General features: G+C 35.9%; 1 protein-coding gene across 4 annotated transcripts in view; it reads right to left on the bottom strand.

Moving 5' to 3' along the window:
• Positions 1-24,236, bottom strand: part of RAPGEF2 (Rap guanine nucleotide exchange factor 2) — a 238,966-nt gene that overhangs the window by 137,648 nt on the left and 77,082 nt on the right. For all 4 annotated transcript variants that reach the window (XM_058193651.1, XM_058193648.1, XM_058193650.1 and 1 more), the window contains exons 2-5: positions 18,927-18,997; positions 15,332-15,388; positions 10,884-10,967; positions 1,047-1,122 (exon numbers count right to left, since the gene is read on the bottom strand). In XM_058193651.1, the coding sequence (XP_058049634.1) occupies positions 1,047-1,122; positions 10,884-10,967; positions 15,332-15,388; positions 18,927-18,997 (288 nt within the window). The remainder of the gene's footprint in view (positions 1-1,046; positions 1,123-10,883; positions 10,968-15,331; positions 15,389-18,926; positions 18,998-24,236) is intronic.

Raw genomic sequence — 24,236 nt, 5'->3', positions numbered from 1 at the left:
GGCAAATAGATAGGGAAGAAATTGAAGTAGTGACAGATTTTATTTTCTTGGCATCCAAGATCACCGCAGATGGGGACTGCAGCCAAGAAATTAAAAGACGCTTGCTCCTGGGGAGGAAAGCTATGGCAAATCTAGACAGCATTCTAAAAAGCAGAGACATCACCCTGCCAACAAAAATGCATATAGCAAAGTCTATGGTTTTCCCAGTTGCAATGTTTGGCTGTGAAAGTTGGACCATAAGAAAGGCTGAGCGCCAAAGAATTGAGGCCTTTGAGGTATGGTGCTGGAGAAGACTCCTGCGAGTCCCTTGGACTGCAAGGTGATCAAAACAGTCAGTCCTAGAGGAAATCAAACCTGACTGCTCTCTAGAAGGCCAGATCCTGAAGATGAAACTTTGGCCACCTAATGAGAAGGACGGACTCACTGGAGAAGAGCCTAATGCTGGGAAAGATTGAGAAAAAAAGAAGAATGGAACGACAGAGAATGAGGTGGCTGGATGGAGTCACTGAAGCAGTAGGCGTGAGCTTAAATGGACTCCAGAGGATGGTAAAGGACAGGAAGGCCTGGAGGAACGCTGCCCATGGGGTCACGATGAGTCGGACACGACTTTGCAACTAACAACTAATTTATTTTTCCCAACATTTTTGAAATTTTTTTTTATTAGGGCTGGGGTTAAAACCTACAAAGCAAACAGTTAAGATGTTTTGTTTTCCTAAGGAAAAAAAATTTCTTTCCTTATCAGATGTTCTGAATCACTAAAAAGATTAAGATTGTAGACAGTCTCTCTATTGTTAGCAGATGTATTTTGGCAAATAATAGCTACAATATGGCGTGCATAAGAGCACAAAAGTGCCTACCGTTCCTGTCCTATTGTTCCCTTCATTATATCAAATTAATATAGTTGATGCATATATTTTTTACTTATATATATATATATATTTCTTCAAGATATGTTGTTTTATCTATGACAATTGTTTGTGTATACTGCTGTGACAAAAAGAAATAAAAAAGTGACTTTTTACCATCATTAATCTAGTTATACCTACCACAATCATTTCAGATGGTTCTAGAACAATGCATTCACAGCCACGCCTGAAGCTTCCTGCAGAGCGTTTCCCAAAACTAAAGGAGAGAGAAAATATTTAGAAGAAAAAAAACCTGAAAAATCAAAGAAACTGCTAAACAAATTAATGCTATATAACTGTTAGCTGATATCATTGCTAATAGATGTGTGTGTGTGTAGAATTTACCATTAATACCATACATTTAAATAATGAGTTCAACTATTCTAAACTGATTATGTTACCACTGATTATTATGCTGCTACCCAGACGTTTTTATTCTCTGGTTGAATTGAAGGTTGACTGCAGAATCCTGTTCCTAAATAATCACAGTAACAAGTATATATTTAGAAGATGATTTGTGAGCAGTTAATTTAAACTAATCAAGTTTTTCTTAGGTCTACATAGCCAGGGTGGACTGATTTGCAAGCTTTCTGGGGCAGAGTCTCTCTTTAGACTCTACTCTTTCTTTACAGTTACAAGCTGCCAAGAACACTTTGAATTTGACATCTAACTCCAAAGGTATTTTATATGGAATAATGCGTGACAGTTAAAGTAACAATTTGTTCCTAATTATACACTGTACAAGGTCTATAATATCCCAAATATTCTAGATAATTTGTCCTTTAGAATACATCATCAAAATGATCTCATTTGGACAAAAAAATAAAACAGGGAATGTTGCTCAAGGGACACTGGGAAATCCCTGATTAAAGGTTCAATAAACAAAGATATGGTCAGGTTTTCTTCATTGTGAGTTTCTGACAAGGAAAAGGAAAGAGACTGAATTGTCATAATCTAGCAAATTATTAGAAAAAATCATATTTTAAATCATTGTCAGGCCATCGGCTTCCCTTTTAATTTTTAATTTATTAAAACAGTGAAATAAACAGAAATTTAACAGGAATATTAAACAGTAATTATAAAGTTAAGAAAAAAATAAGCATAACAGAAATATTGATATAAGTATAAATACCTAACTTTGGGCTCTAGTTCTAGCAGTTCTTCCTCTTTGCTATTTTGTGCTTTAAGACCTGGACATGGCAATTAGCAATTAAATTCATTTGATCTGTTCAAGCATTGGCCAATAAAGTAGCTTTATTATTTTAATAAAATAATACAAATAAAAGTATAGATGACACTTGGTGGTAGATAATCACTCCAAACATGTGTCTTCTACTTCTCATCCAACTCCTCATCAATGGTAGATAGTTTGATCTCTGACTAAACTTGGCAGATGTATTTACCTCTGCTATTATGTATAGATAATGCAGCAATTCTTTGCTCATACCAGATGATTTAATACAGGACTTTGGTCTTTCATCTTCTACTGCTATCCTGAAAAACTTATCACTACAAGTAGTCCCTTATTTGCAACCATAATTGAGCCTTGCAATTATGGTTGTATGTCATGATGGCTGCAAAGCAGATCATCACTTGACCAACCTGATTTTGTGACCTTTTACTGGTGATCCGTAAGCAAATATCAGAATTATAAAGCAAATGCTGCACTTCAGTTCTCCAATGAACTGAAGCTTTTATAAATTTATAATTCATTTTTGCTGAAATAGCCTACTTTGCTGACAATAAATGGCTGTGAAATGTTTTAGTGAACTTAAGATTATGGTGTTTTCTAAGAACATTCTAAGCAGAATGTTAGATTCAATTCAAATGTTAGATTCAATTTTTGTCTACTACTTTAGTTATGTTATTTATACTTTCTTATTAAAATTATGCATTTGCTATAATTTTGTTAAGTATGCACTTGTTAAGTATACCCACTGTTCAATGTAGGTTAGGAATTGGAAATAAATGCCAGTTTCCAGCAAAAATGTAATAGTAATGCCAGTTATAAATGCCAGTTTCCAGCAAAAATGATAGTAGGCTACAGCAAACAGCTGTACATGTGGGCCAGTTGCTAAGCAGCCAAAATATGGTCATATGATTGGGGAAGTAGCATCTGAACCAGGTTATAAGTAGCTTTGGGGGGGCTTAGTCATAACTTCAAACATTTGTTAATTTTATTCATTCATCCATCCATTTATCCATTCTATTTACACATCATCAAATCAATACTCACAGCCATTTACAGCAACCCAGTAAAAGGATACAACCAATTAAAATGGCCATGGAAACTATCATCAAATCAAAATTGCAAATGCATAATTTTAATAAGAAAGTATAAATAACATAACTAAAGTAGTAGACAAAAATTGAATCTAACATTTGAATTGAATCTAACATTCTGCTTAGAATGTTCTTAGAAAACACCATAATCTTAAGTTCACTAAAACATTTCACAGCCATTTATTGTCAGCAAAGTAGGCTATTTCAGCAAAAATGAATTATAAATTTATAAAAGCTTCAGTTCATTGGAGAAGATGCAATTTAATTTGCCTGTAATCCCATTTACTGAATTCAATCAACTAAGGCATTAACATTCTTCTCAGTAGGGTTAATAGCTTACTACAGGATAATTTTCATTTTTTTAAAGAAGACCTGGGGAGAGGAAGTTTCTAGCTAACAATGTGAATCAGAGTTTAGTGTAAAGTATTTATGGAGTTCCATAAAGGCACCAGGTCTGAGGAGAGAAGGGGAGGGGAGGGGAGGGGAGGAGAGGAGAGAATTTTTATTGGCCAAGTGTGATTGGACACACAAGGAATTTGTCTTGGTGCATATGCTCTCAGTGTACGTAAAAGAAAAGATACCTTCATCAAGGTACAACACTTACAACACTTGATGATAGTCATAGGTACAAATTTAACACTTAATGATACAACACTTATGATAGTCATAGGGTACAAATAAGCAATCAGGAAACAATATCAGTATAAATCGTAAGGATACAAGCAACAAAGTTACAGTCATAAGTGGAAGGAGATGGGTGATGGGAACGATGAGAAGATTAATAGTAGTGCAGATTTAGTAAATAGTTTGACAGTGTTGAGGGAATTTCAGATACTGATCTTTTTTTATTTTATTTACATTTATATCCCGCCCTTCTCCGAAGACTCAGGGTGGCTTACATTGTGTAAGGCAATAGTCTCATCCTATTTGTATATTTATATACAAAGTCAACTTATTGCCCTCCCAACAATCTGGGTCCTCATTTTACCTACCTTATAAAGGATGGAAGGCTGAGTCAACCTTGGGCCTGGTGGGACTCGAGCCTGCAGTAATTGCAAGCAGCTGTGTTTAATAACAGGCTATCTTACAGCCTGAGCCACCCACGGCCCTGAAAATCTTCAGAAAGACTTGACGGTTTTCAAACAGGAGAATAACATGAACTATTCCAGTGGTCACCAACCGGTGGTCCGCGAGAAAATGTTGGTGGTCCGTGGCGCACTCGGATAGAGGAGCTGCTCTGGAATAAACAATGGCCAGTCCCGTGACTAGAGCTCTGGAAGATGGGACTGGCCAGGCAGCTCATGGTGGGACTATAAATCACCGCTGTTGAGGGAGGTTCGGGCAATTTGTAACTTTGCAGCAGAGCCCTCGCTGGCTAGAATGAGGTAATATTGCAAGGGGGGGAATGGCGGTGCAGGTGGGCCGAAGCAACGGGTGGCGGGAATCCTGGGCTGTTTCTTCCCCCTGCTTTAGTTTCTTGTCAGCTGAACCCAACCAGTGGCTGTCCCCGCCCCTCGCCCTCCCTTCCCAGTCACTTCTTGCCTGGCAAGGGAGGGGGAGGGGGGAATGGAGATTTGCTCCATATTTCAGAACGGGAGCTGGATCTCACAGCTGTTTCTTCCAGCCCTTGGTGCTCCTACACCTCGGTCTCTCGGGGAGACGCTTGACTTCCTCTCAGCCCCAAGACACTGGCTGGCCCATGAGAAAGAGTGGGAAAGAGAGAAAGAGAAGGGTAGAGAGAGAGAGAAAAAGAGGTGGGAGAGAGAGGGAGATAAAGAGAGAGAGGGAGGGAGAGAATGAGAGAGATAGAGTGGGGAGAGAGAGGGGGAAGAGAGAGGGAGAAAAGAGAGAGAGAAAGAGAGAGGGGGAGAGAGAGAGAAAGAGAGAAAGGGGGGAGAGAAAGAGATGACAGAATGAGTGGGAGAGAGAGAAAGAGAGGGAGAGAGAGAGAAAGAGGGAAGAGAAAGAGAGCATGAAAGAGGAAGAGTGGGGGAGAGAGAGAGAAAGAGGGGGAGAAAGAGAGAGAGAAAGAGAGAGGGAGAGAGATGACAGAATGAGTGGGAGAGAGAGAAAGAGGGGGAGACAGAATGAGAGAATGAGTGGGAGAGAGGGGGGAGGGGGAGAAAGAGAGAAAGAGAGAGGAGGGACAGTGCCTGAAGGACCCATCCCGTCACTGGGAGTCCAGGTGCTTCAGCAAGCCACACACTGGATTTGTATTAATGGTCCCCGGGATTTAAAATTATGGACTTGGTGGTTCCTGAGATCCAAAAGGTTGGGGACCCCTGAACTATTCAACTGTTCCAAATTATACCAAATACCTGGATCCAGTGAGCTATTTTTCCAAAACAACCTCATGGGATATTTCACTTCAGTCTCAGCACCCAAAGTCTAAGATAAAGTTACTGAAACCAATGTGAATACACATTCATTATCGAGGGAACTGAATATTTTCCTAAAAGAAGTGATCATTTGTTCAGTCAACTTTACAGATGTAAATTATATCTCTGTATTGTCCATATATAAAGTCCTACATATTAAGTGTAAAAAAGATGAGCTCAGATATTTTTCTATTTATATTGTGATTACTCCAGTCAATCAGACTAGAAATATACTTTAACTATATACAATGAAAATGCGGAAGAAAGAAACACCATTACCTAATTCTGTAGCAGGAAGTTAATACATTTCATCTCCCCTTATGTGGATCTGACAACAGTTAGTGATTAAAGCATCCTGGGCAGAACAAGGAATTTTTCAAGATTGTAGTCTTCCACTTCATAATAACTCTTCATAATAACGAGTGCTATAATTTTGACTCAATTTTATGGACACTTCATCAAGCTACTAGCAGCCAGATAAAACTACTTGAAGACTAAGTCAGGACCACAGACTGTTAATAATTAGTCATCCCTACCCTTAGCAAATGGAAGTTATAAAAGGCTATGCATGCTTTTGTTTTAATATACTGTAGGTTAATAGTTTATCTCATAATTCAATTTCAGTCTACAGGGACAATGTCACAATGTGGACTAAAGGGGTTGCAAATCAAAATGTACATCATTCAAAATTATGCTGCATTTAACAGTCCTTTTAAAAACAATGCAACAGCAAATAACAGCATTCCAAACTTTCCAGAAAATTAATTAATTTTATAGTTTCCCGTCTTATATCTGTGATCTGGAAGCCTCACAAAACTGTATAACAAAAACAATACTCAATTACAAATAAACAACTAAAATAAGAACCATTAAAACTATTAAACATATTCTACAGGAAAATGCAATCCATACATTATCAGGATAGCTAACTTGCAGGTTCCATACTCCAGTAATCTCAAGAGATGATGGCTGCTAGGAAGTGTATATTATATGGAAAGGGATGTTATTGCCACAGCCCTAAATATTTAGGGTCACTCTAAATAGGGCCCTAACATATACTGTAAATAGCACTGTACCAACATTAAACTGAAGGTCAGTGGACAAAATAACATCCTTAGGAAATTAATGAGCTCTACCTAGAATGCAAACCAAAAGACAAAAGCTCTTTGCTACTAAGCAGCGGAATACACCTGCCCAGTCTGTATAAATCAGCACACGCTGGAAAAGTAGATGTTGTTCTGAATGAAACTAGTAAAATTATTCCATATGCCTTAAACCCACCCCTCTAGGTAAGATCTAGCTGGCATTGCTAGAAGAAGCAGCATACACAGAGAGGCTCAAATCATCAGTATCTAGACACATCTTCTCTATTGCCTAAAACCAGCTCTTATCAGAGATTAAAATCCACGAAAAGCTTCCTTAGGTTGACGGAAGACATTGAACAATTTGAAAGCAGAATGTACCCATGGAAAGATACTAAGAATCAACACTGGATGAAACCAACAGAGGAGCTGGCAACTGGATCTGACGAAAGCTGGGAAATATGGAAATCGTTTGAATAGGCTGCACACAGGTACAACAAGATTCAGAGACACTCTGAACAAATGAAGCTATCCAATGGCTTATGCTCTTTGCAATTCTGGTGTCATGCAGACAATATGCACTGTATACCTGTCCTTTGTGTCCCAATCAGTATACACTTGAGACAGCATGACAGGATGTAATTAATATTGCTAGTTTTGGGGCAAGATCTGTTTAATTTGTACATATTTTAATCTTGTATTTTATATTTTATGTCATATAGTATGCTTCGTTTTAATTGTGATGCTTCTGAAATAAACAAACACCTGGCAATAATGGGACAAAAATTGTGCATCTGTCCTTGATCATGGTACCCTTCTGGACCAGTTTCGAAGGTTGCAGTGGGAGGCACAATATTGTGCTGATTCTCCTCTTTCCTTTGGGGCTAGTTCCAAGCAAAATGATAAGTGATAAAAGAGGAGATGTCCAACCCATGGCCCTTGTTATGTGTGATGCTGTAGGCTTCAGTGTTCTCTCCTTTGCTATTTAATACCTACATGAAGCCACTGGATTAGGTCTTCCACTGGTTTAGGGTAAGATATATATTTTCATCATATTTTTCCAAGCAATATATTTCCAAGCAATATATTTCCAAGCAATATATTTCCAAGCAATATATTTCCAAGCAATATATTTCCAAGCAATATATTTCCAAGCAATATATTTCCAAGCAATGCCATGGATATCCTCTATCTGATTAATTGTAGGCAGAAGAGGGATCTGGAGAGAAAACAACAGGCTTCAACTCAACTCTAGGAAGACTGAATAACTTTGGGTTTTAGGCTCCCCTGATTCTGGGCCATCTCTTGTTATGGATGGGATTGCACTACCTCAGGCAATTCTGTACCCAATTTGGGGTGCCTCCTAGATTTCAACTCCTTCTCAAACAGCATGTAGCAGCCATGGCCAGGAGGGCCTTTGCTGAATTTCATGTTGCAGTATTTTAAAATCAATAGACACATATTGTCAGCATCCAGAAAATATGCAATCTATATGTCATATAGTATGCTTCGTTTTAATAGAATAGAATAGAATAGAATAGAATAGAATAGAATAGAATAGAATAGAATAGAATAGAATAGAATTTTTATTGGCCAAGTGTGATTGGACACACAAGGAATTTGTCTTGGTGCATATGCTCTCAATGTACATAAAAGAAAAGATACCTTCATCAAGGTACAACATTTACAACACATTTGCTGTATTTGCTGTATTTGCTGTATTATAATTGTGATGCTTCTGAAATAAACAAACACCTGGCAATAATGGGACAAAAATTGTGCATCTGTCCTTGATCATGGTACCCTTCTGGACCAGTTTCGAAGGTTGCAGTGGGAGGCACAATATTGTGCTGATTCTCCTCTTTCCTTTGGGGCTAGTTCCAAGCAAAATGATAAGTGATAAAAGAGGAGATGTCCAACCCATGGCCCTTGTTATGTGTGATGCTGTAGGCTTCAGTGTTCTCTCCTTTGCTATTTAATACCTACATGAAGCCACTGGATTAGGTCTTCCACTGGTTTAGGGTAAGATATATATTTTCATCATATTTTTCCAAGCAATATATTTCCAAGCAATGCCATGGATATCCTCTATCTGATTAATTGTAGGTAGAAGAGGGGATCTGGAGAGAAAACAACAGGCTTCAACTCAACTCTAGGAAGACTGAATAACTTTGGGTTTTAGGCTCCCCTGATTCTGGGCCATCTCTTGTTATGGATGGGATTGCACTACCTCAGGCAATTCTGTACCTAATTTGGGGTGCCTCCTAGATTTCAACTCCTTCTCAAACAGCATGTAGCAGCCATGGCCAGGAGGGCCTTTGCTGAATTTCATGTTGCAGTATTTTAAAGTCAATAGACACGTATTGTCAGCATCCAGAAAATATGCAATCTATATGTCATATAGTATGCTTCGTTTTAATAGAATAGAATAGAATAAAATAGAATAGAATAGAATAGAATTTTTATTGGCCAAGTGTGATTGGACACACAAGGAATTTGTCTTGGTGCATATGCTCTCAATGTACATAAAAGAAAAGATACCCTCATTAAGGTACAACATTTACAACACATTTGCTGTATTTGCTGTATTTGCTGTATTATAATTGTGATGCTGTAGGCTTCAGTGTTCTCTCCTTTGCTATTTAATACCTACATGAAGCCACTGGATTAGGTCTTCCACTGGTTTAGGGTAAGATATATATTTTCATCATATTTTTCCAAGCAATATATTTCCAAGCAATATATTTCCAAGCAATATATTTCCAAGCAATATATTTCCAAGCAATATATTTCCAAGCAATATATTTCCAAGCAATATATTTCCAAGCAATATATTTCCAAGCAATGCCATGGATATCCTCTATCTGATTAATTGTAGGCAGAAGAAGGGATCTGGAGAGAAAACAACAGGCTTCAACTCAACTCTAGGAAGACTGAATAACTTTGGGTTTTAGGCTCCCCTGATTCTGGGCCATCTCTTGTTATGGATGGGATTGCATGACCTCAGGCAATTCTGTACCCAATTTGGGGTGCCTCCTAGATTTCAACTCCTTCTCAAACAGCATGTAGCAGCCATGGCCAGGAGGGCCTTTGCTGAATTTCATGTTGCAGTATTTTAAAATCAATAGACACATATTGTCAGCATCCAGAAAATATGCAATCTATATGTCATATAGTATGCTTCGTTTTAATAGAATAGAATTTTAACTGGCCAAGTGTGATTGGACACACAAGGAATTTGTCTTGGTGCATATGCTCTCAATGTACATAAAAGAAAAGATACCTTCATCAAGGTACAACATTTACAACACATTTGCTGTATTATAATTGATAAGTGATAAAAGAGGAGATGTCCAACCCATGGCCCTTGTTATGTGTGATGCTGTAGGCTTCAGTGTTCTCTCCTTTGCTATTTAATACCTACATGAAGCCACTGGATTAGGTCTTCCACTGGTTTAGGGTAAGATATATATTTTCATCATATTTTTCCAAGCAATATATTTCCAAGCAATGCCATGGATATCCTCTATCTGATTAATTGTAGGCAGAAGAAGGGATCTGGAGAGAAAACAACAGGCTTCAACTCAACTCTAGGAAGACTGAATAACTTTGGGTTTTAGGCTCCCCTGATTCTGGGCCATCTCTTGTTATGGATGGGATTGCATGACCTCAGGCAATTCTGTACCCAATTTGGGGTGCCTCCTAGATTTCAACTCCTTCTCAAACAGCATGTAGCAGCCATGGCCAGGAGGGCCTTTGCTGAATTTCATGTTGCAGTATTTTAAAGTCAATAGACACGTATTGTCAGCATCCAGAAAATATGCAATCTATATGTCATATATTTTAGACAATAGTGATTATATTACAGGTTTGGCATTGATGTGTTCGTATCTTATATTCCCATTAGTAAAATATACATTTTATTATAAACTTAATATGAACTAATATCAGGTATAAAACATATTTTTTATGTTTCAGATAAAATTTTGAAAAATAACAGTTAACATCCAGACTAGATTTTTTTTGTGCTCTGTACCAGAAGCTGCCTATATGTATAAAGTTTTCTATTTTATTCACAGTGTGATACACTTTTAGATATATGTTCCTATCAACTGGAAACACAGATGTAAATATTCTGTTCAAATATGCAGTACTGGTAACTGATATATCTTTAAATATGCAGATGCAACCAATTTCTCTTTAAATATTTAAACTAAAATGAATTCCAATCATACCTGCTCCTTGGAAGAAACATTGATTCTTTGATAAATACTGAACCAGACAGAAGAATATACCAACAGGTCCCAATATCATCAGGGCTGTTAAAAAAATGAGAAAACTTTAGGATGTATGGTTTTAAAAGAAGAAAAAGTAGGTAAATGTCATGAAAGAAAATGTATACAACAGTGCTGCAATTCACATAAGTACTAGTGATAACCTAATTGTAACAGATGAAAATTTTCTAAAGATGATATTTTTTCACTATGTCTTATCACATACATTTCTATAGGATAAACAATTTATCCTATAGATAAATTATCTTGTTTATTTATACTATTTCTATCCTGACAAATCAGGCACTTAAAGCAATTTAACAATAAAACCAAACACAAAATCCTTATAGCAACAAAATCAATAAAACATATTTATATCCTAACCTAGCATCCATATTAGCAACCATATATGTTAAAATCATTAAATAAACTCTCTGTGGAAAAGCCCTATTTTGAATGTCTTCTAAAATGCCATCCAGAAAGGTGGCATTTTACATTTCCAAAAGTAAATTGCTTCATACAAATGGAATACAAGCTTGCTCTATTCAGCACTCAGAATTCAGCATCCAAATTCAGTGCAAACATACCAGATAGGACTAGTAGTCCTGGGTGCCAAGCCATAAAAGGCTTTATGGGTAAAAACTAATACTGACTTGTACTTAGAAGTCCACTGCCAGCCAATCCAGTGCCCACAAAATCAGTAAATAAGGCACGTTATTTGTCCAGTATACCATAAAATTCTGGAGTCTATAAACTAACTGGGCATTGGGCAAAACGTTTTCAACCAAGGTACTTCAAATGGACTAACTTACACAATGTGTCCAAACCCATAGGACCCATGACTCTCATAGAACTGAAATTTTATAAAACAATTTTATGACATAAACATTCACCTTATAAGCATTTAGTGACATAATACACAGTGTCATCAAACATTTCCTCTGGTCAACTTCTGATTTTTGACTATGCTATACAGTTCAACATGGCCTACTTTCAAAGCAAATTCATCTTTGAATATCTTCTTGAATTTTAAAGAACTTTTCTAGTAAAGATGGTATATTAAAAGCTCTACCACTATTGAAGGCATTGAGGAATCTGGTAAGGCAATAGCTATGAAACAATGAACCAACAGGTCATGGGTTGCCCAGTAGTTTCTGTTCAGAGTATATCATTAAATGGGAAAAAATCTAATTTCTTTCCTCTAGGATCAAAAATATTGATAGATTACAGAGATCCTCAAAAGTTTGTGAACACTTTTAAATGTTCAATATTTTTGCATAAATATGCTCTACAACATGACTTAGAATTCATAACTTAGAACTATATAAATAGAAACAAAATCAAGAAATTAGTCAACTGTATGACAAGAATGCATTACCTTTGTTCATTTATTCATTGAAGAAAGTGACCCTAAGTTACATATTTATATATGGGAAAAGAATGTGAACGTTTATTTTCAGCAACTAGCCTGCCAATTGGTCAGCAATAATTACATTTACAATAACTATTGATCAATCCTAAACATTGGCTTGGAGTAATTTTAGCCTACCCTTCTTTAAAAACAGCTTCAACTTAGGTGTCAAGAATGCCATCCTGCTGCACCAGCTATTCTTTGTCAGATGCCAGTCTGCCATAACCAACGAGGGGAGGGAGTTGCAGGGAGGAAGAAGGAGGGCTGGGATAAGGGGAATCAAAACTATTCTTCTTTTATCCTGTGAGAGCAGCTGACCATTCCAAGGTCATGGAATGGAATGCAACACCATCCCTCCCACAAGTCAGGGCCATCCATTTCTACAGGATGAAGGTCAAAACTTTGCCTTCTTCTGCTTTAACCATTCTTTGGTCATACAACTTGTGCTTGTTGGATTATTGCCTTGCTTCATGATAAGACTTTGTCTTGAACTTTTAATTCACAGGCACTTGTTTTGACATTTTCTTGCTGCTGTAATTCAGAATTCATGTTTCCATCAGTAACGATAAATTGTCTTGATCCAGAGGCAACAAAGTGTGCCCAAATCTAGTTAATGCCACCATCACTTTTCACAAATGGGATGAGGTTCTTACACCAGAATTCAGTGTTTGTCTTTTGCCAAATGTAACACTTCGTTCAAGCCTAATATTTCAATTTGCATCTCATCTATCCACAGGTTAATCTTCCAATAGCCTTCTGTCTTATCCATATGGACTTCTATAAACTGTAGGCAGGAAGCAATGTTCCTTTTTTAAAAAGTAATGGCTTTTTCTTTGCAATTCTATCGTACACAGCATTGTTCCATGTTCTCCCAGTGGTGGTCTCATGAACATTGGCATTTGCAAATGCAAGAGAAGCTTTTAATTATTTAGGCACAACCCAGGGTTGAGACAGTATGGAGCATTAATGCTATGCTCTTGGTTTTCTCTTCGTTGATCAATCATTCATTGGGAGAATGTTGAATTGCTTCCATTTATACACAATCTACTGAACAGTTGATTATAGTTTTGTCACCTTCTGGTGAGCATCAACAACTGTTTTTCAGAGATCTTCAGAAATATCTTGTGTTGAAGCCGTGACACACTTCCACACACTTGTGTTATGATGATCAAACTTTAATAGGGAATACCTAGCATTCTATTTTTAAAAAATAAGGTAGGATTCCCACAGACACTCTGACACCTCATTATCATTCCATTGATTGAACATCTGAGACTAATTTCCCTAATTTCAAATGAACTAATAATATTAGAGGTCCACATATCTTTGACACACACAAATATATACATTTAGATCATTTTCGTCAACAAATAAATGAACAAGTTTAATGGTTTTTACATGTTTGTTTATTTAGGCTATCTTCTGTCTAATTTTAGGACCTGGGTGGAGAACATATCACATTTTAAGTCATATTTATGAAAAATATTGAAAATTCAAACAGATTTACAAACACCACAGTACTTTTTGACAAGTAAGCCTTAGAACTAACCAGCAATGAAGGCAACAAATTTTTTAAACGTTTTATGCTTGAAAACTGTACATAGGATTGCAAATATCAAGTTTATGCTGCTGCTCTGCCAAATAATCTGTAGAATGAACCACAAAATAATTCAACTGGTAAGTAAGACCAGAGAATGAAATTAAACTAGAACCAGTATTCTGAAATAGATTAGCTAAATAAAAAATGTTTTTATTTCTAAATCTATAACTACAGGAAGTCCTCAACTTAACCCCACAACTGAGCCCAAAATTTCCATTTCCATTTCAGCAAGATAATTGTTAAGAGTGTTTTATGACATTTCTTGCCATCATGGTTAAGTAAATCACTGCAGTTGTTTAGCAATACAGTTGTTAAGTGAATCTGGCTTCTCCATTGATTTTGCTTGTCAGGTTACAAAAGGTGATCACATGACCCTGAGATACTGCAACTGTCATAAATACTTGTCAGCTAACCCTGCATCCAAATTTTGATCATGTGACCATGGGAATGCTGCAACAGTTTTGAGTGTGGAAAATGGTCATAAGTCACATTTTTCACCGCCATTGTAACTTTGAGCAGTCACTAAATGGATCGTTATAAGACAAGGACTATCTCTAATGTCATGAAACTATTGAGAAATTGTAGTCACGTGCAAAACAACCTAGTTATTTATTTTATTTATTTATTTATTTATTTAATCATATTTATATACCGCCCTATCTCCCGAAGGACTCAGGGCGGTTCACAGGCACTTAAAAAACACATAAATACAATATAAAAACAATTTAAAAACTTATTCTAAAAGCCCGTTAATTAAATATAAAAATAAAACCCAATTAAAACCATAAATTTAAAATCTAGCTCAGTCCTGCACAATTAAATAAGTATGTTTTAAGCCCGTGGCGGAAGGTCCGAAGGTCCGGAAGCTGACGAAGTCCGGGGGGTAGTTCGTTCCAGAGGGTGGGAGCCCCCACAGAGAAGGCCCTTCCCCTGGGCGTCGCCAGACGACATTGCCTCGCTGACGGCACCCTGAGGAGACAATCCAACATAATTCCCCTCCTTCCCCCCCAAAAAAATAGAATCACACATATTAAAAGGAGTATATTTTTAAAATATCTGATAGCATAAAAGTATAAAATGCTTCTAAAACAAATTGCAACAAACAATATTACAACTGCTTTAAACTATTTGTTTCAATTAAGAACATGCTTAAGAAATACATTTTTCTTTCCGAAACATATGGTTTAGTGACTATAGAATACAAATAGCTAGAAAGCTTTTAAGTTAACTTAGATGTGACAATCTGGCATAATTTATTGTTTAAGTCATTTGGATAATGCTTCCATCTATTCTCAGTACAGTTAAAGCCAACACATTGCTATTTGAAAAATTAACCAAAGATGAATATGCAAGGTTCCCCAAAAGCGATAATATAAAATTAAAAACAGCAAGACTCACTAGTATAAAACTTCATTGGCTTCATGCCGCTCATATCTCACGGTTTCACACATGATTCTGTAAAACAATTTTTAAAAATTTATAATGAGATATAATAATTTAGCTAATTATTTCGATTTAGCATTAATTTTCATGACTGCTTTAGGCATTAAGTTCCTTGTCCTCTCTACTTGTATTATTAAAGTCATATGGACCAGTTCAGAAGGGGCTAAACCTATAACCTATACAATATTATGTTATCCTTTGCCTAATTGCAAAGACTATTAGATATCTGAATTATTTTCCTTTGTGATCTGCAATATTAGGTGGGGGAGAGAAGACAAGAGGCAACAACGAGAAAAGTATACATCAGAAAAGAAGGCAATTTCATCCATTTTGGTCTTTGCTTATTCCTACCTTTTTTTAATTCCATATAATAATGGCATATGCCATTCCCAAATAGATCAATTACTGTCAGTAATATTAAATTGTAATTGGTTTCCACATATATATCAAAACAGATGAACAGAATGTAGTTCCTGTGTTTATTATATTCTGTGATATCTCATTTTGCATAATTGCCAACATGATAGAAGATGTTATTTTACTATAAATTAAATAACATTGAGTTTTAAGAAATGGTCAACTGAGAGAAGACATAATGAACTCTGTGCTTTATGAAAACATTTAAAATAATTCACAAAATAGTGAGAACAAAATTATGCTATTTAGAAAGACCTTGACAACATTGTCCAGAAATTTATTAAGAAGCATATGAGAGAACCAGGGCAAAATATTAATGAATCCTTTATTAATATCAGAAAGGATACTCTACAATAGAGTGTTTATATGCAGATGTCTACACGACACACTTGATTGTGAGTGATCAGAACATTACTTGGTGCTGACATAGCTGAAGCTCGTTCAAGAGGCTCATTCAAGATGAGAAGCCGGCTTCTCAGAGACAGCCTACATACACAATGGCAATAATTCCTAATGATTTGCTAATGAAGAATTCTATGTTGAGGCTTTTTTTTCATAAAAGCATTATCACTAAATAGTAAGTTAAGCCGAATAATTGCCATAATTGTATATATCTTCAACTGAACTAATTATAATAGTAAAATATACCAGAAACTGAAACCATGATTACTTTTTAAAGATAGCAGTAAAATGTCTATCCTTTAATGTACAGTAGATATTTGAAATAATTAATGTATTTAGCAGAGTGTCCAGAGTATATATATTTTCTTAATAAATCTACATTTTGATGAAATATAACTTCTCATGTGTATTAATTCCAATTAAAAGTAAAACTGGTAGCATTCCTAAATGAAAATTGCCAAGTTGAAACATGAAGAAACCATCACTTCCATTTGGTTGTAGATACTTGATTTTTGCTCAGCTTTTCTACAGCAACTGTCATGGTTAAATACAGTCATTTCAAACTTCCAGAAGTCATCTTTGACATTTCATAATGATAATTAGCAAATTCTAGTTGTTCATGAAACAATGCTGTGAGAAATCTGATGGATACAAATGCCTCTCCCACGTAGCTTACTCACAATTGTCTAACAGAGATCCATATTTTATCAAATAAGAGAAGCAGGTTTGAAGTTGATTTAGATGAAGTTACACCCTATAGATTCACATCTTCTCTAATCCAGTTCTTCCACTTGAAATTTAGATATCATTTAGATACCATTGGGGGCTAATTTTGATTAAGCAACTCTAGTTTACCAGATGCAACATTTCCTAAATAGAAAAAGCCAGGCCACAATCATTTGTGGGGCCTCTGTGGCTCAGGCTGCTAATGCAGACTGTTATTAACAGCAGCAGCCTGCAATTACTGCAGGTTCTAGTCCCACCAGGCCCAAGGTTGACTCAGCCTTCCATCCTTTATAAGGTAGGTAAAATGAGGATCCAGATTGTTGGGGGCAATAAGTTGACTTTGTATATAAATATACAAATAGAATGAAGACTATTGCTAACATAGTGTAAGCCGCCCTGAGTCTTCGGAGAAGGGCGGGATATAAATGTAAATTTTAAAAAAATTGTGTTGTTATCCTTCAACCTTATTAGTTCGTGAGACTGCATTTACAGATATTTCAGAGGCTGAATCTGATGAAAATCATATTTAATAAAACCTTGTTCCTGAAGCCTGTTTCAAGTAAGGTTAAGTTAAAGTGCCAAGTTATTTTTTTAAATATATACTGCTTGCAGCCTGTAACCTTAAGGACTGCTTTCCTTCAACATGCCTGAAAAATCATCCATTGACCCCTTTCTCTAAGAGGTCAACAACATTTTTCCAAATAAGTACCAGAGGCATGTTTGCAACTAATAAATGAAGATAATAATAATTAATAGCAATAGCGCTTAAGACTTATATACTGCTTCATGATGCTTTACTGCCCTCGCTAAGCGGTTTACAGAGTCAGCATATTGCCCTCAACAAACTGGGTCTTCATTTAACCAAACTCAGAAGGATAGAAGGCAGAATCAGCCTTGAACCAGTCAGGATTATATAGGATAATTAAACCTAATTAAACTATAATATTACATATTTATTTAAGTAATATGTTATTTTAAGAATACAGCAAGCCATCCACAAGAGCAGCCAAACAGAAGGCCACTCTCTTCACCCTCTTGGGTTGGCCAATTGACTATTTTTCAAGACTATGGGTCAGATAATTTCAGATGGCAGGCCACATCTGGACTGCTGTTATAATTTATAATATGTGGCAACTAATAAGTAGGCTGATTTGGTTGCAGAACTCTGATAATTAATTTTTTTTCCCATAAGACATGAGTCCCCAACCTCCAAGCCACGGTCTGGTACTGGTCCGCAGCCTGTTGATAACTGGACAGAAGTGGCAGTTGAGCGTGCGAAGCTTCATTTGCGCATGCACAAAATCTAGGTTGTGCATGAGAAACCATCCCCTCCTCATGATCACCGCTTCCGCCACTGCTGGTCCACAGAGCCAAAAAGGTTGGGAACAACTGTCATAAGGATTTTGCCAGGCACTAATGCTACTTTTATCTAATGATCGTAAAATTTTAAAACTCATTTAGGAACTTGGCTCAGCATTCTTTTGGTTTCTAGTTTACTTTTACTGGAGCAACTTACACATATGAAATACATATGTGCACACACCAAAAAAATCCACATACTTATATTTTAATTTGAAATTTCATATACTTGTAAACATTTCAATTTGAAATTGGAAATTCTCTATATTTTTTTAATTCCTCTACAAGGAAAAACAAGATAAATACTTTTACATTAATTGTTAACTTTATTAAGATTCTAGAAGACATTTATATAAATAAAAATAATGATGGGCACATTTTTCTCCATTCACTGAAAACTGTCTAATAATTCATGATAGTCATGCAGAATAATAAGAGGTCAGTTTTATTTGAAAAATGAGTATATACAGTTTCACCTAAACCATTATTTACTTCTGATTTGTGTTATTTTTCTTTAATGTTAATTTTATCTATAATAAAAATAATTATATTAAAAAATTGCAAGGTGGTAGTCAATTAAAATAATACTTTGTAACAAAACTGTATAGGCCTAAAAACAGAATGAAATGCAATCAATTCAGCTTACCTGAGCTGATGTTCTCTTAAATTAGACAAAGCTTCCATTCCATGTAAATAAGAATATACAATCTCCAAATCCTGGAAAAAGAAGAGAACAAACATTTAAAATAGTATGAGAAAGTATGAGAGGTTCCTATTTGTATAATAAAAGGAACTCAAAACAAATGATCATTGTATATAGAGTGTATTATTACACGTACTGTATGTGATCATTTCTTAATTCCATAACAGGATTTTTTTCTGAGAAAACTGATTCCCTGGACGTAATTTCAATTTTAATTTAATAACATTTTAATTAATGATTTCAGTTACTGCAAATCCTGCCCATTCTACATACTATCATAAGTCTTATATTTGAAAGTTAGGATGACTCTAAATTCTAGCTGAAAAATATGTCCATCTCAGAGATATTCCAAAAGCTCACATATAAATCCACGTCCAACATACAAAAGAAATAAAGGTGGAAAGGAGATTAACCAAGTTAAAAGGGTAGAATACAAATGAAAAATAGCATTATTTTAAAGCTTTTTTTCTGCTTAAATATGTTTCTTTTAAAAATATAGAATTGTTAAGAACTTATGAATCAAAATTATATGAGATTGTACCAATAATAGGAAATAAGATATGGAAGTAAATTGATGTATCTTGCTAAATGCTTAGATTTATAAACAAAAACAAAACAGATAATTAAGTAAGGAAATGATCCAGATAAATACAATTACATTTACACTGAACATTTAAAACATACATTATTCTATCAGTTTTGAAATATTTTCCACTCATAAGACTGGCAAAGAAAAATAGTTCCAGGATTAATTTTTTTAAAATATGCAAAACATACAAAAACTATGCCACAGTGATTATTATAAAGGGGGGGTATTGGTTGGTAGTTTTAATTTTCATGAACTTCGATATAGTGAAAGATAACACAGAAAATTACACAAAAATATTTAACACTAATGCTGAAAAGCAATGCAGATAGTCTCAATTAATGACAACTGGTTCACCTATTGTTTGAATTTACGAGGGCATTGAAGCCGAGTACCTGTGCACCTGTACACCTGTGCATCCTTGCGTTCAAAATTACTATGTTGCTGAACAAAGAGAATTACAACCTATGCTGAAGTAAGCCTACAGTCACATGATCAAAGTGCAGATGCTTGGCAGCCAATTCCTTCCACTTGCCTCTTCCACCCCACCCCACCCACCATCTATATCCTTAAACAACAGTGCAATGGGATCCACACACAAACCCTTCCTATGAAGGGCTGAACACCTAGGAAGTCTCCACAGTGGGACCCAAAGCAGTTGCCCAATGGGAAGTTCTAAATGTCTAGGAGATTCTAAGACATTTAGATTGTGCCGTGGTATGAGCCAGACACCCTCCCCAAATTCTTGGAAAACTGCAGCCCAATCACCCTCACTCCCTGCAATCTACCATGCCTGCTGACTGTTTTCTTCCTCCTATGAGGCCACCAGGCATGAAGAAGGAAAATGTTAAAGGCAGCTGCTCAGCTGCAGCATCTTAAAATGCCCCTTTTTTCATGCTCCTGGAAAGGGCTGGAACACTCCAGGTGACAATAGAGAAAAAAGAAAAAAAGCTGTCCTCATTTTCCCAAGAACATGCAGAAGTCCCTCAACTCCAAAATGAAGTATTATCTGCCTTTAGCATTTCTTCTTCTTTCAAAGGGCCAGGCTGGGTATGTCTCATAAGTTTGATGGTTTTCAGAAGTGGCCCACTGTGAAGACTTCCTCAGTGTTTTATGCTTCCTGAGCATGGTGCCTTTTTGCTGCGCTGCTGGGCTGGAGCAGCTGCAGCTTCTTTCCATGGCATCCCTGTGTTTGTGCAGCACTGTAGCAACCCGTAACTTGTGCACAGCCTACACCGTGCTCCCAGGGATTACTCTAACCCCTGAGGCATCACTTGCTCTCCTTAATGACCATGCTTGGGAATATCAGGATGCAGTTATAAAGAATGTGGTGACCTGCTCAATGGCTGCAACTATTTATGACCAAAATTCCAGGCCCAATTGTTGTCATAAGTCGAGAAATATCTGTATTTTCCTTCTTTTTAAACAAATTAAACAGGGACTCATTTAGTGAATATCAATCTTACAAGTTGGTTTGCAACTATAGTTAAGCCTGTTACACAAACCAACTTAAACCACAATCCAGAACATCCTAAATAAACCAGAAGAAGAAAAAAACCAGAAGTCATCAACAACATACATTGTAAGCAAAACCAGGATACAATAAGACCACAATAAGACACCAGTATTATCCAATATCTGAGACAAACAGGCAGACATCTAGCAGATCACATCTATGAACACCGACTGAAAGTCAGAAGACATGATGAAAACTGCTTAATTTCACTACACATGGATTGGCTAAATCATAATTTCAACTGGGAATCTGTGAGTATCTTAGACCAAGCCAAGTCCAAAACCGCTATAAAATTCCTAGAAGTCTGGCACTTAGACAAATCAGCAATAAATAGGTACACAGACATAAACAACATCTAAACATCATTCAAAAGAGACAATCAAAAAAGCCAAAAAAGAAACAAAAATAACAAAATGGCTCTTCATCAGCAACCAAAACCCAGATGGAAATAGAGTAACACCAATATTAACATTAGAGTAACAATCACAAACAATACCTCAATCAAGGCATGCCAAACAAGTAAACAACAACTCAATCAAGGAATCATCAAGAACACTCCTACCAACATTGACAGAGCAAGCCAATAGTATATAAAATAAGAACTAACCCCCATCATCCTTTACTGATGAGGTTACCTAGTTTGACAATGAAACATCTAAAAGAAAACAGAGAGCTCAGAGAGCACCAAGAATCCCAAAATTCAATTCAATCCTGAGTTACAAATATTTTCTTCTATCTGTATAAAACTTTCTAGAATCATTTTACATATCTTAATATCAGTGATTGTAAAAGCTGGAGCAAACCCAGATATCATTTACTTCAACTCCAATCTATTACTACAGAGCCCAATGGATGGCCATCTGTTTAAACATATCCAAAGTAGAAATCTAAGTAGAATCTATCCTTTGATCTTCTCTATATATTTTCCCATCTTCGATGAATGTACTCCCATGGTACATCAAATATAATTTGGGAATCCTCTTTGATTCCCAATTGTTAATGCATTTATAGAAAGCAGCAGTGACAAGAAGGTAGTTTATATAGTATATCTAGTACAACTATAATCACTTTGTAGCTTGGAATTGGCAATCATTATTTATAACTTGGTAACCAATGCATCTTGATTAGTCCAGCATTCTTTATATGGAAAAATCCTTAAAAAGCATCCTGAAATTATATTTGATACAAAATGTGGTGGCAAAACTGCTGACTAGTGCAGGATACAGTGATCATGTGAAGTTTGTATTGAAAGAACTACCTACGGTGATGTTGCCTATAGAAAGAATATAAGCTACTGCTGTGGTTTATAAAGCTTTAAAAACTTTTTGCAGAGAATACACTGTCTCTGTAAACTAAAAAAAAGTAACTTCTAGCCCTTTAAGTAGAATGTGGAAAATAAGATTTTTGTAATGGCCCCTTTGTTTTTCTACAATAAATTGGGAAGCTTTTGTACCATTGTGTGACTGTTTATCTATTGTAACCTGACAGCCAGATAAGAGTAAATTCTATTTTTAAGTCGTTTTTTATTTATACTTAAATATTTTGAAGACAGTGTATTGTCCAAGCACTTCGTTTTACAAAAGAAAAAAATAACAGATATACTGATAGTGATAATGATAATGATAATACACGTGATAATTATAACCATATTTATAATTACGTTAGCTTAAAAGGTAAAGGTTCCCCTCGCACATATGTGCTAGTCATTCCCGACTCTAGGGGGCGGTGCTCATCTCCATTTCAAAGCCGAAGAGCCAGCGCTGTCCGAAGATGTCTCCGTGGTCATGTGGCCAACATGACTAAATGCCAAAGGTGCACAGAACATTGTTACCTTCCCACCAAAGGTGGTCCCTATTTTTCTACTGGCATTTTTTACGTGCTTTTGAACTGCTAGGTTGGCAGAAGCTGGGACAAGTAACGGGAGCTCACCCCGTTACATGACACTAGGGATTTGAACCACTGACCTTTTGATCGACAAGCTCAGCATCGTAGCCACTGAGTCACCACATCCCTTATGTTAGTTTATTTATGATCATATTAATTGTACTAGCATGCTTAGAATTACAAACATTCATATTTTACTTACACATAATAATAATCTTTCTTCATCTAACTTTTACCTCTTATCTCTAACCATTGATAAAACCTATTCCACATTGAAATGTACTCTGTATCTCCTTTATCTTTTATTTTCAATGTCAATCTATCCATATCTGCACAGACCAATATTTTCCGAATTATATTTTCATCTGGTGGGTTGTTCCCATTTTTCCAATATTGTGCAAATACAATTCTTGCTGCTGTCAATACATGTAGCATTAAGTATATAGTCCCTTTATCATAACTTTCTGGTATTATACCTAACAAAAATATATTAAAACCAAATATTTGGCTTTAAATCTATATGCTGCTTAATCATTTTTTCCAGTTATGTATGTATTTTTGTCCAATATTTTCTTGCTTTCATGCATGTCCATCATATTTACAAGAGTAAATTCTTCAAGGAGGTGCAGTTGTTTCTCTGGTCCTGACGGTCTGTTTATAAGAAATGAAAAAAGTGTGCCTATTATCAAACTTTTAATTGTTAGTTATGTTAATGGTATTTTATTGATGGACTCTGCATTGATTCCACAATTATATTTTGCTGTGAAGTAAAGTAAAGTAATTGCCAAATACCAATAATTATAAGTAACTCATCAATATCCATAAAACTGAAAGGATTAAATCCAAGATTCTATGCATGCACAACTGGAAAAAAGGTAGGGACTTCTGTTATCTTTTAATAGTTCTTGAAATCAAAACTATTATTCAGGCCAGTTCATAGACAGGATAGTTGAATACCATGCTAAATCTTCAGAAGATGTACTTAGTTGTATTTAGAATAGGGTTTCCCAACTTGGATAATATTGTGATGTGTAGACTTTAACTTCCAGAATTTCCAGCTAATGCAGCCACTGCTAATAACTCTGAGAATTGAAGTTCACATATCTCAGCTGTTACCTAGGTTGGAAAATGCTGGTTTGTAATGGTATGTGGGAATGACCTTAGAAGGAGAGCCACAGTCTGGATAACCATCATGTAAAAGATATCTCCGGGCACAGAAAAAAGGAGGACGAAATAGGAAATGTTTCAGAAGTGACCTTGCCTAGTT

This window comes from Ahaetulla prasina, chromosome 8, assembly GCF_028640845.1.
Source record: "Ahaetulla prasina isolate Xishuangbanna chromosome 8, ASM2864084v1, whole genome shotgun sequence".
Taxonomy (NCBI): domain Eukaryota; kingdom Metazoa; phylum Chordata; class Lepidosauria; order Squamata; family Colubridae; genus Ahaetulla; species Ahaetulla prasina.
This window is presented reverse-complemented; position numbering and strand designations above follow the sequence as displayed.